At 40.5% G+C, this 14,051-nt stretch overlaps 1 protein-coding gene across 9 annotated transcripts in view; it reads left to right on the top strand.

Annotated features, from left to right (window-relative positions):
• LOC118083707 (melanopsin) overlaps positions 1-14,051 on the top strand; it is a 67,055-nt gene that overhangs the window by 28,783 nt on the left and 24,221 nt on the right. For 8 of the 9 annotated variants that reach the window (XM_088660508.1, XM_088660509.1, XM_088660510.1 and 5 more), the window contains 3 exons: positions 9,261-9,397; positions 12,258-12,391; positions 12,744-12,947. In XM_088660508.1, the coding sequence (XP_088516634.1) occupies positions 9,261-9,397; positions 12,258-12,391; positions 12,744-12,947 (475 nt within the window). The remainder of the gene's footprint in view (positions 1-9,260; positions 9,398-12,257; positions 12,392-12,743; positions 12,948-14,051) is intronic. The other variant, XM_088660512.1, reaches the window with a different exon arrangement.

Genomic DNA, 14,051 nt, shown 5'->3' with positions numbered 1-14,051 from the left:
CTGCCTTCACTCGCCTTCGCCCTTTCCTCTTCCCGCAATTCTCAGCTTAGAATTCAGAGTTATTTTTATTCACATGCTGTGGTAATTGCATTATGGGAAAAGCTGGGGGCTGAGAAGTAGATTTTCTGTTTTGCAGTGTAGTTTGCAAATCCATGCTTTTTTGGGAAGAGATTGTCACAGTCGTGGGCCTGTTGCCCTAATTGTTTTGCCTGCTGTTTACAAATAGAACCATCGCAGAGAATAAATCCTCATTTCTTGTAATACGTTCCATGCTGCATGAGACCTTTGATATGCCTACTATTCGTTGACTATGTAACAGGATTATATACCATTTATCAATTTATGAATTGCATGTGTTCTTATGTAAATGCATTATTATTATGATGTATTTTTGTTTATGCTCTTAAATATGTTGTGACCTAGAGTCGTTTTTTGTGTAACGAGCAACTAGCAAGCTACAACAATGACAATCTCAAGGCACGTTCTAAACTCACAACCAACCTTGGACATGGAATTGAAGAGGTCATGTGCTTGCAAGGAGGATGAAAACTAATTTACGGATAAGCAGATGGAATCCTTTGTGAAGAGCCTGTCTATCATGTGTAGACCCAGGAACCAGCAGTCAAGACGGCCTGAGTTTTCCAAGGAGTCACTTTGCCTGTTGTCAAGATCTCTTGTTCACCTGTTCTTTCTTCCCAGACATATCAGTAGACCTACAGAGAAAGTGCAGAATAGCAAAGAATGATATCCATCCATGAATTAATTTATGGGTCTTGAATGGTTCCTTGTTGCTCTGGAACAAGTTGTCTCCTGCCTGGGAACCCTCCACAGAACTGCTGATTACCTGCTGCTGCTACCAAATTTCCTTTGGTGGTCGGCTTCCTGGAAAACTATTGCCATCTCTGTTTGTGGAGCTCTGCCTCTGGGTCACAGCCATCTGCCACCGCCTATTCATCTCTACTTGGCTTTATTAAGGCTTCAAGGACTTTGTCGTGCTGCCTGTAGGCTTTGGCTAGCCAAATCGGGCACCAAGCCAGCTCTCACCAGCTGTTGACAGGGATTGAAGAGGGGTTATGTTACTGTTCTCCTGCTTAACCCCTGTGCTTCTCGCTTCTTGACCTACATTTGACTCAAGTAGGACTGTGCATAGTGCAGCCACATCAGCACAGTTGAATTTGCATGCATGCAATGTCACCACTTATTATTTTGCATTGGTTTAAGTGTTCCTGTATTTAATTTAAATTTGCACTCTAAACAGTAGGATAAGGTTCTTATGATTGCAACTTCACACTAAACATTCTGGACAGAACATTTAAGATCCACTCTTTGCAACTTCTAGATGAGCATTTTTATGGCTGTAAAATACTGTATTTTTCCATGTATAACACGTCCCCATGTATAAGACAATCCCTATTTTTTTGGACCGCAACAATTTTTTTGAGCTATTGGGGGGGGGGAGATTTCCCAGAGTTGTTGAGCTTTTCTGGGGGGATGGGTTCACCCCCACCAATTGCTCTACAGCCAATCAATGCAAATCGCACACATCACCACGGCCACCAATGGTATGAATGGTCACCATCCAAAACCCATCTGCCCACTTGACGCAACCACAGCTGATTGCATGCATGCCTCACCACTGTCATAAATCGCACACCCAATTACTACAGCCAATCGTCCGCAGGCCTTGCCGCAGCGACCAATCACACGCCCAATCGCTGTTGCCAATCTCCTCTTAGCTGCTGCCACCAATCACACGCCCCCCTCTGCTATCCGTGTATAAGATGACCCACAATTTTTGCCTATTATTTTTAAGGAAAAAATATCGCCTTATACATGGAAAAATACGGTACTTCTACTTTCTATATGTGATCTACTTCATAAGCTTAGATTTCAGTATATTCTAAATCTGAAAAGAAATGTTGTATGTCTTAACTTTGTTAACTTTGTTAACTCTGTATACCTAGACCATGCTTTGAAGGACAAACAGGTGAAAAACAACTGACCCTGTTGAGCTAAAGTTCATTTTGCTGAATTCATAATACTTTAGCTTCATGCTCATAAAAATTCATGAATACTCAAGTTCTGTTGAATATCTGATTGACAGGAATTGGACAATAAATGTTTAAATGGCAGACCTTTCCAAAATGCCATGGAAACCCATAAGTGAAATTTATTGTTGGATCTAGATAGCACTTTCACAAAGTACTTCTACATTATTAAGGTCATCATCTGATGCACAAACTATACACATACACTCTGCTACAATTAATCTTCACTAGAGGTTAAGTAACGTACATGCAGTAATGTATGCCAGAAAATGTTAAACATGCTTCAAAGATGGTGAAAATATTAAGTGTTGTGTGTTTTTCTTTGATTGCTGCCATTTAGGGAAACAATGTCATTCAAACTTAAGCATAATCGGCTTTTGGCAGAGCTGACTGTAACATGAAGCTGGGTGAAGTGATTAATTTGGGTGGCACCATGAGAATTGGAAGAAGATCACAGAAGGCAGGAAATGGTGTCTGAATGGCACATCAAATGCTGGAATAGCTCAGTTGGTAAAGCAAATGGATACTCGTAATCTCAGGGTTGTGGGTTTGAACCCCGTGTTGGGCAAAGATTCTTGCATTGCAGGGGGTGGGATAAACGATCCTCATGGTCCCTTCCAACTTAACAATTCTCTGATTCTTTATTTTTTAAAAATGTTGGTCTACTAGACTGGGGGCATTTGGGCTGTGCTTCTGTGGCACAATGTTTTGAGTCAGCGCTGGCATTCGGCCGGTAAAACGAAGGGCCAACAGTGTAGCCATAAGCTGCTCAGGCACACAAAATGTTATAAAAGGGAAAAACAGATGCAGCCACATGAAAAGCGCTGCTCAATGATACTGTGCAGCAGGCTTCTGAACTCTTTAGAATTTTCTGCAAAGCTGTCCTGCAGTGACCTACTGCAGCGGCTATTGAGAAGTGAGAGGGAAAAGTTCTAGTCCTGCATCCCCTAGTGATCCATTATGGTCCAGTTGTTCCTCATAAATTGTTGTTAGATTTGAAACTGATTAAATACAGCGTGTTGGCTTCATGAACCCTCTTGCCTCCGAAGTATTGTCTACTTCATCACGGAGCACATGATTGTTCCGTTTCTTAAAAGCGCTCTCTCTCTCCCCCCCCCCTCTCCCTCTCCCTCTCCTTTACCTCTCCCTCTCCCTCTCTCCTTTCCTCTCCTTGTCCACTCCTTCATCATGGAAAACAGTCCTACTGATGCAAACATCCAGCTCTCATAAAACAATGGGAGAGGATCTTTGTCCTGAAAATGGCCAGTGGGCCATTCTGGACGTGGAAGACATGGAAGGACTTTCCGTAAAAGCTCATTATTCATTACTGAATATGTTAATCTAAGACAGGCATCCCCAAACTGCGGCCTTCCATATGTTTTGGCCTACAACTCCCATGATCCCTAGCTAACAGGACCAGTGGTCAGGGAAGATGGGAATTGTAGTCCAAAACATCTGGAGGGCCGAAGTTTGGGGATGCCTGGTCTAAGACATATAAATTAGCACATTGCAGGAAACCAAGCTTCAAAACTCACATGCTCTTAAGGTGTTTGATTGAATATGCAGCTTAGTTTCTGGAAATTTATCAGCAAAGTTCTCATTGCTTAAATTATAATTATAATTTATTATTTGTATGCCACCCATCTGACTGGGTTGCCCCAGTTTTACTCTGAAATTATTACCCTAAATTGCAAAAAATAAAATAATACAATTCTAAATTATCTCTGACATGAAGTGTGGTAAAAACAATACATTTTGATTTCTTTTATTACCTTATTTCTCACGGCTTGTCACTTTACTGTCACATGTGCAGTAACCTGCATTTGTGGGGCTCCAGAAGTGGTATTATTATTTTTTTTAAGTGAGAGTTGGGATTTTGATGGCTGTTTTAAACCATCATTCTGACACGATGATGATGATGATTTAGTGCATCAAGTGGGGCTGTTTGGTATTTCAGATGAGTCATATGTTCCTGTTCCGTCAATTCATTTGCCGTGCAAGGACAGCTCCTGAGCTAGGAAAATTGGGAGGAAGCTGTGCAAGTGGGGGGAAGGGGAACCGCGTTGATTAGATGGCCCTTCAGTTTCTTGTTTATTTAGAAAGTGTATTTAGAAAAGTTATGTCTCGTCCTTCCACTAAACAGATACAGTACTGATAGTGGGTTGCACATTGATAACAGGACTGGGGAACCCTAGGGTCCATTTTCAGGAGAACTGAGTGTGTTGGAGTTCTACCATCCTTTCTTCTCTGCATCAAGCCCCTTGCAAGATCTTCCCCTAAACAATGTTTTGGAGCCCTAAAAATATATGCATGACAACATTTTGTTGCAGAACCTAAAGAGTGTGTGTGTAACCCCTTTCCTGAGTTCCTAAATAAAAAAAAGTGTGTTAAAGAGGGAGAACTCAACAAACAGCAAACAACAATATCAGTAGGTGCCTCCTTTTATTTGTATTGATCAGCTCTGTGCACCGTGGTGCTTTGATGCGAACCACATTTATAGCTGTCATGTTCTATTAAATACAAAACAGCTGAATTCAGAAGGAACCTCACACATTGATTCATGAGCGTCAATATCTGAGGGATGCTGGGGTTACTGCTGGGTGATGTTGGTTGTATAAATTGAGCTGTTCTGTTTGTGCCCTGTTAAGTTGAAATGCAATATTAATTGGTATCATTTGTTAATTACATTTATATCAGTTTGCTTGTCTCAAAATAGAGATAATGCTTTTGTAGCCATTGTCTCTGTGTGATCGTGTGCAGCATCATTATTCTCATTGAACAGGTTGGTAATTGAAATTTACCAATTAACTTACTGAACCTTTTTGTTGTTGTGGTTGTTGTTTTGTTCCCTCCTTTCCCAAGTCCGAGGTAGCTGAAAGGGGGGGGGAAGTATTTATTTTATTTCATTGCATTTCCATCAACCACACTCTTTGGGCAGTTTGCAAAAAAAAATAAAATCATAAAATATAATAATGCAATCCAAGCATCAGAACAACATACAAAAACAGCACAAAAGGCAAAAAAACTGACCAGCACAATATCAGTATAAAAACTGGGAAGTAATTTAATGCCCATATCTTACTGCATTAAATCATATAATTAAAATGACCAGAAGAGTACAAAAGAAAGTCTTCACCTGGCACCAAAAAGCCCATAATGTAGGCACCAGGGGGTTGTTTCTGGAGAAACAATGGTCACCTGGATGGCTTTAAAATAGGATTAGACAAATTATGAAGGATAAGGCTAATAATGACTACTGGTCTCAGTGACTTTGCATTCAGGTCCTGCTTGTGGGCTTTTCATGGGCATCTGATTGGATGCTCTGAGGAGAGGCTGCTAAGTAGATGGGCCTTTGAGTTGATTCAGGGCTCTCCTTACGTTCTTAACTAATGCTTTATACATTAAAAAGCAACAGCTATAAAACAAAGGGTGTTGCTTGTCTGTTGCATTATTAAGAGCCACAGCAATGAGACATGTTTCTGCTTAAAAGCATTATAATAGTCTATGGGTGTGTTTGTGTGGTAAAATGAGTTACTATAGTCATGCTGTAGTAACGCCTGATCTCCGCAACCCACTACTGAAAACATATGGTAGCAGAATGTTTGATTCTTCTATTTCCGTTGCTCTCTTGTGCTACTCTCTTAAAGTTATATTGGTGTGGGAAGCATGTGCATGCACACACTATGATCTGTGCTAATCTAGCTATGAAGCAGCAGCACACATCACTGAATTCCCAGCATGTTCTGGCAGAAATAGGTATGTGTAGAGCTTTTACCGGAAGTGCCTTTTCTTTGCATCTTCGGTAAAAGAAAGCTCCACAACTTTGTGGTTTGTCTCAAAATAGCCTACAACTAAAAAAAGCTCAATAACTTTAGGGGTGTCCTGGTTTTTACTTTTTGAAATATGGCAACTCTATTTGTGCATTCATGATACTTGATTAGGCAGCTACTATTGCACTCCAATAAAATAAATTCATGAACTCTTGTAAATATATGTATTGGGGATAAAGACTCCTTGGCTTTTATCACTTACATCTGACATAAATTGCCAACCATAGCTTTTTCATGGTGGTCTTTAAAAGTTAGTGGTTTTTTAAGTTTTGTTAGTATAAACAAGAGCCAATTGCCTCAAAAAGCAATTAATTGTGCCTTAGACAAGTTAGAAGTCCTAGGGATGGAATTACATCATCCATCATTTAATTTCTATATTGCCCTTCATCCAAACATCACAGGGCGGTTTACAATATAAAAACACAAAAATACATATCACAATAAGAAAAACAATACCCCCCTATATTATTATAACCATATGGGCCAAATTCTATGATTCTTTGCAAACGGGGAAAGATAGCAAGAGAATGCTGTGAGAACCCTCTCCTTCTCAGCCACTTGTCAACTCACTCTGTTCCATGCTTTTATCCTTGAGATATCATAGATTCATAGAATTGGAAGGGAACACAAGGGTCATCTAATCCAACCTTCTGCAATGCATAGGGGTTTTTTTTTGCCCAATGTGGGGCTTGAATCTATGACCCTGAGATTAAGAGTCTCGTGCTCTACCAACTGAGCTATTCCAGTATGGCCTTTATGTTTTGTGTGTGAAAAGCATATTGGAAGTAGTTGTTTTGCTTCCTATATCTGCAATTCCACTGGTCACTCTGAAACTCCCTTTTCTCTCCCTGCAACAGCTTTGGTTGATAGAAAGAGACCCTGGGGAAAAGAATAGCAATTTGTCACAAAAAGGTGTTCTCCGCTGAGATTTTATATATATTATATGACTGAAGAGTTTTCCATTTGTGGTATTGAAACCTGAAGGTGGCAACTCCATCTAAATGTTTTTACATGATGTTTTGATTGATGTAGCAGCTGGCAAACTAGTCTTCCTCTTTTTTTCTGTTTAAAAAATCATTCTTTGACAGATTAAGAGTGTGTAAAGCTTTCTGGCATGCAAGCAGTCCGCTGACAAAAGGTTTTTAGCCATGAATGCATTACAGCGACTGTGACATAGAGGTTTTAGCACCTCTGTGTTATATATTGGCTCCCACACTCCTTTAAGCTTCATATTTCAGGCAGCTCTGAATGGGAAAATAAATGGATTCCTCATCTCTCACCACCAGCATTTTTGTGCAGTGCTCTAGGTGCTTATAGAAAGGAAGATACGGACTCCTCAGGCATGTGTGATTGTGTTTTTTTTTAAGAGATGGTACATTAAGGACTTTGCCTCTTTCTAGGACTAACTTAACTCTTGAACAATATGCAGACCTATTAAACCAGCAGTGGGGAGAGCTTTGAGGTACAATTGGCTGCATGAGCATGTGCTGCGTAGTTATCCTAAAGTTGTCTTAATTTGGTTCTGGTTTGACCAAGAAGGGTTTAGTATCTAGTTTGGCACACCTTAACTAGTTCAGCATACATGAGGAAAAGTAAGCATAGTTCATGTTAGGAATGTGAATTGCAAAGTAAGTTGAGATAAGTTAATGTGCCTAATTCTTTGGCAAAACAACTACAACTATTCCGGCCTTTAGGCCAGAGAATAGAAATAAAAGCTTTTGTCACCAACATTAACAGTTACAGAGACGGAGTGGTCATTAATGGAGTGGTCATTTTGGCATGGTAGAGGCACACCAGAGATCTTACCTCATTTCTGTACCGAGCTTTTCATCTTTACAATAGGCAGGGAATTCCAACAGAGTAGAATTCTGGAAACAAGAGTAGACTGTCTTGCTTGTTGTTTTCTAGCTCTGACTACTGTTTGAAGCTAGCAAGTATACTACCACATCATTATTTAGTTAGCTAGTCATGTCCTTATTCCACATCATTATTTATTCCCCTCTCCCCAATTTGGGTTCAACGATATGTTCAGGTTCTACTCCAGCTAAATAAAACAAAGAGTTTGCACCAGTTTTTAGTTCCCTGCTGATTAATTACACATAATTTTCATATATTTGTGGAACACTTCACTATAGTATTTTCTCTTATTTGAGACAGTGGGCGTCATCACTTTTCATCTTACCTCTGATATGTTCACCAAATAACAGGTTAGTTTGGTCTGATTCACTCTGTATAGCTAGGTACACAAGATGCTCTCCAGAAAGGTGGGTTGCAAGCTTCCTCCTGACCCATTTCCCCACCTCTCCTCCCATGTACCAGCCTGGTGTCTTCCCATCAACCCTGATCATTGGCCATGTTGGCTGGAGCTGGTGGGGGTCCAGTCATCTGGAGGGCACCAGGCTGGAGAAAGCTGCCATATGCAATTGCATAGGGAAAATAATGTCTAAATAAGGAGACCCGCCCCCCAGTTATTTGGATTTGGGATACCTCTTACCATGGATGTTGTTGCACTTAAACACATTTAACTTGTGTGCATTTAGCTTTATGTGCTTGGAAAAAAAGGGGAAAGGGGGTGGGTGATTGGAGTGGGGGGGGAACTTTGGCAATCCCACCTGCTATTGAACCCGATGTGTTTTGACTATAGGGGGTGTTGGCTTTACATGACTGTGTAAGTTGACAGTAGGGATGCGGGTGGCACTGTGGTCTAAACCACTGAGCCTCAGAAGGTTGGCAGTTCAAGTCCACGTGACGGGGTGAGCTCCCGTTGCTCTGTCCCAGCTTCTGCCAACCTAGCAGTTCGAAAGCATACCAGTGCAAGTACTGTAGATAAATAGGTACCACTGCGGAGGGAAGGCCAGTGGTGTTTCTGTGTGCTCTGGCACTCGTCATGGTCCTCCGTGTGCTAGTAGTGATTTAGTCATGCTGGTCACATGACCCAGAAATCTGTCTGTGGACAAACACTGGCTCCCTTAGCTTTGAAAGTGAGATGAGTGCCACACCCCATAGTCGTCTTTGACTGGACTTAACTGTCCAGGGGTCCTTAAGTTGGGTGTTGCCTGTATTTCATAATAAACTTACACCAGCTGCACTGATGTCATAATCCATGGAAATGAACCATGTAAAATGTCCAGACTAGCACCCATTGTTACATATCCATTCCAAGGGATTATTGAAGGGTGCTTATATGAGAATAACATTTGTCAGCTTTTCTGTTGTAAACTCTCCTTTCCATGGTTTTTTTTTAAAAAAAGATATAAATATTTGATTGACTAAAATACTGCAGTAATGTTGCATGGCATGTTTTAATCATTTCAATGAAAACACATAGATTGGGGTGACATTTTGTTTCCTCTCCTGTTCCCTCCCCCTCTCCTGCTTTCAGACACAGAATATGGGAACTCAGCACCGAATAAAAGTAGATGTTCCTGACCATGTTCTTTACACTGTAGGCTCCTGTGTTCTTGTCATTGGTTCCATTGGAATCACAGGAAATCTCCTTGTACTCTATGCATTTTACAGGTATGGTTTTTCTCAGGCTGGAGATAAGTTTGAATAGGATTTTTTTTGGTACGTTTTAAATGAAAGGGGGAAATCAACAACTTGAAGGGCTGTTGAGGTACTGATATGTCTCTGGTCTCACCTCCGCATGCAGGGAAATATGGCTCTTATACCTACCTGCAGGTTGAACATTCAGGATCAGGGTATATCTCGGGGTATATCCCTGCTTACTACCGTCTAATGATTAAAGCAGTGGTGCTGTATTCAAAGGGATGGGGGGAAAACAAGAGGCTGGTTCAAAAGCCTGCTTGGAAATATAACAGAAAGCAACAAAGTGAATATGAGGGAGGTATGACCAGGCAGGAATGGGAGATGTGAAAATTTCAACTGGCACCCTGAAAAGCACCATTATCCCAGAGAAGGGAATGTACACAAGATTACAACTTCTCTTTGAAAAGGATGTGCTTTATTATTATTATTAAAAAAACCAAATTATTGGCAAGCCCTATCTGTTCTAGCATTAATACTGCCAACACAAGTAGGTATTTGCACATATAACTGTGAATAAGATTTTTAGACTGTATATATTGTAGTGGAATGCTTGATGAAATTCACATTCAAACTTTCTATTGTGTTTTTGTTACCTCAATAATATACAACAGTAAACAGAAATACAGTTGCCAAGTTAACCACTCATATAAGAATTTCAGTTTTTGAGACTTTCTATTGTGAGAGATTGAAATGACTTTAAAAAACAAACAAACCATTTTCTCTGATTCCTTATAGGAGGTCAGAATTTGCCCTGGTTTGTTTTTTTCCCAGGTAATGGTTTTCCTGTTGCTGAAACATTTTGCTCATTATCTTTTAACACTGCTCTGAGCTCAGCCACTGAAAATGAAAGCATGTTTTGTTTTAACATCTTACTAGTGTCACATCACAGTGTTACACATAATCTTCATGAAAGGCTACCATAAAAACAATGATAGACTATTGTGAAAATATCACTAGAAATTGAGGGGGATACCTCCTAGGTTCTAAAATTGTCACCATATTTTGAGCCGCTGATGGGATGTTCTTTTGTACTACAGCCTTGTTCTGCATGTCACGTGTGCAGTTCTTTTAAATCTCGTCAACATTCCCTCCCAGCAAGCCACACATTTACAAAACATATCTATTTAAGTGGGAGAGAGACAACTTGAGTTTGGGATATTTTAGAATTTGAGTTCCAGAAGGAGTAGCAATGGGGGCAAATGTACCTTCTGAACATTAATTTGTTTATGACTAGGTTGCCTTCCAGATATAAGGGAGTTCAGGCGCTGTGCCCTGATATTCTGATGAACTTTCCGTGGACGTTGACAGCTGTGGCTTTGAGTTCTAGGTGAACTGAAACTGCTGAGTAATGCCACATAGATCACTGAGCAGCAGTCAAGATAGTAATGACTTTTGGCCATGCTTAAACAAGGAAAGATTTGACCTAGTGACCTAAAGAAGCAGCACTATAGTTCATAATTTATTCTCTTTCTTTCTGATTCCTTCTGCTTTGTCCTTGCCCGCTAACGCTGCAGGGTCTATCAAAAACAAGCACAACATCAAAGAGTAGTACATCATGCCAGCATCTGTAAAGATGTGGCTCAGGAAATACCCAGGCTACCTGCTGAGAAGATGTAACGTGGTATGAAAACAATGCAATGTTGTAGAGCAGGTCTATAAAAATAATTTACTAATAGTCTTGGTAAATTCTCTTGTACTGTGATTTTCTATGCAGGTAGGATTCAGAAAGTCAGGGACAATTTTTCCTCCAGTGGAGCGTATCCCTATCTTTTTAGTGAATGAGAGCATAAGAGGATACATAGGAATACTAATGTTGCACCAGTAGCACCCACCCATGGCAAATAAATGGTGGATGGTTTTAACAGTTGTGCCAAGGGATAGTTGAACCTACCAATTTTGCACTAATGTTTCAGGTTCAAAAAGTAGATTCACACATGCCTACAACATACTCAGGTCGATACCCCCCTCCCCAATTTCTTTATAAGTATACATTACATTCAGACATTTATGTTAGCAGAAATGATCCAGTCACACACACACACACACACCACATAAGTGGTGGGAGAAACATTTCCCAATATAGATAAATATGTAAAATTCTGCTTAGCTGAATCCAGTATAAAACTACCTTAATGGTGCTTTGAGTTTGAAATAAAAGCATTGAATAAATTTCTACAGCATTGCTGTTACAACATTTTAGTACTATGATTGTCATGGTGGATACTATGTTTGAAGCATCCGCAGTGTCCTGTTCTGTGGAAGCTTAAGGCTGTGAAGGTAAGCAAGTGAATACACTTGCTATTGTACATGGTTCTGGTGAGGGGTGGTATAAGAATACCTGTATAAATGAATGAATGTCCAAGAAAGTTGAGGCATGTGGAGTCAAAACAGGCAAAGTCAAGTGAGTGAGAAGCTCACTTCAAACAATGATCAAGTTCAAGTTCAAACAAGAGTAGGACCTTGGATAGCTCCAAGTGGATTAAGCTCTCTTCTAATAAGGTAACTGTAGGAAAATATTGTCCATGTGGAGAGGAAAATCCAGCTGAACCTTTTTCGGCCTGATAAACTCAGTGGTAGGGTTAGCTCAACAACCCTGGCTGGGTTGTTGAAGAGATCCTATCTAATTTCGGAGTCCTTGACATTTGTGAAGAGTGGGGAGGTTGAAGTGTTGTAAGGGACTCATTCTCTGAGTCTTGAGTATGGGGACAGGGTTTATTTAGCAAAACAAAATAAATGTGGTTTATTTTATAAACTGAATTATAATTAAAGATAAACTCACTGTTTTGCTTTCTTTCACCTTTTTCGGGGCACCATGATGATTCTTATTAAGCAACAAGCGGCTGAGGACACCGGCAAACTATTTCATAATGAATTTAGCAGCAAGTGATTTTCTGATGTCTGCAACTCAAGCTCCAATCTGCTTTCTCAACAGCATGCACACAGAATGGGTACTCGGAGACATAGGTACTTTTCCAATGCTGTTTTGCACACGAACCTCTCCCCTATTTCATGGAACTTGTCCTTGTGGCATGAGAAGGTTGTTGAAATCTGTTTGCTGTTATAGACAAACTGACCCTGTTTTAAGAGTTACTGAACATACCTACCTTTTTGTCACTCTTTGTCCTTCTGCTTCTTTTTAATGAAACCACCTGCGAAAGGTGGACCAGGCAATACAGTGTCCCCACCCCAGTATCATCTTAATATATAAGCAACCATGTCAGTCTATGAAAAGATATGCACAATTGTTTTGTTTTCTACCCCCTCCCTCCCCGCATTTCAAAAATGAAAATCTTGCACTCTCCTCTTTTTGTTTTAGGTTGTAACTTTTATGCTTTTTGTGGGGCACTCTTTGGAATAACTTCAATGATGACTTTATTAGCTATTTCAGTTGATCGCTACTGTGTGATTACTAAGCCTCTGCAGTCTATAAAAAGGTCTTCAAAGAAACGCTCGTGCATAATCATTGCCTTTGTGTGGCTCTACTCACTGGGATGGAGTGTATGTCCTCTCTTTGGATGGAGTATGTCACTTATTCTTTTCTTAATGTATATACTGTCTTGTGTGCATTGTCTTTGCTTTCTTAAATATGTGTGGGACAGCCAAGCGACATTAGCAAATGGCGTGACAGTTAGCAAATCCTAGGGCATTATTGCTAATGAGAAACCTGGTTCTTTTATAGTGGTGGAGTCCTTATTTTCATAGTGAATCAACTGGTAAAAGTAGATGAACAGGTTTATATCAGTCCTAGCAGAACCAGGTTCCTCATTAAGAGAGCTGCTGCATCAACAGAATGCTTAAGTGGAACCCGGCCTACTCTAGAAGTCTGCATCTCTTCATGTACCGTAGCTATTTGAAAGAACAGCAGGAAGAAATGGACTTTAATAAAGAATGGGGGAAGCTTACAATCTATTTGAAAAACTATTGTAAACAATTACACACATTGGTAGGATTGACATAAAACTTGTAGTAAAAATTTGAACTATGGAATGATAAAGGCTTTACAGGAATAGAGTTATCAAAGAGATGCGGAGGGGGAAATTGTTATATTAAGATCCACAATGGAGTGGGGAGGGAAAGGGGATTTTATGTTTGTTTTTATTTCACCTTTTATATGTAAAATAGATAATTGAAAGAAAGAAAGAAAGAAAGAAAGAAAGAAAGAAAGAAAGAAAGAAAGAAAGAAGCAGCAGGAAGGCACTAGCTGCAGTGGAAAAAAGGGAACAGAAATCTCAGTGTGTCAAGTTATTTTTCATGGGCAGTCTTGCAGCTCTGTGAAGTATCCAAATATTTGGAAACTAGATATTTATATCTTTGTAATATCATTATAAGAATCACAATGGCCAGTTATTATGCACATTAACCTCTCAGTTTAACATCCCCTATAGATATAGAAAGATAGAGTAGCAAGGGAGGGGCGTAGGGGGGCCACCCCCAGCTCCAGTCTGGCGGGGGCAGCGCACGGGGGCAGCGCTCCCGGCCCCTGACCCGCCCCTCGCCTCCTCCGCCTGAGCAGGAAGAAGCAGAGCGCGCTACGGAGCAGGTTGCTGGGCGGCAGCAGCGGCAAACCGCTCTGTAGCGCGCTCTGCTTCAAAGCGCGCCGGCCGAGCAACAGCGCCAACCCAGA

Source organism: Zootoca vivipara, chromosome Z1, assembly GCF_965207765.1.
Source record: "Zootoca vivipara chromosome Z1, rZooViv2.hap1.1, whole genome shotgun sequence".
Classification (NCBI taxonomy): Eukaryota; Metazoa; Chordata; class Lepidosauria; order Squamata; family Lacertidae; genus Zootoca; species Zootoca vivipara.
This window is presented reverse-complemented; position numbering and strand designations above follow the sequence as displayed.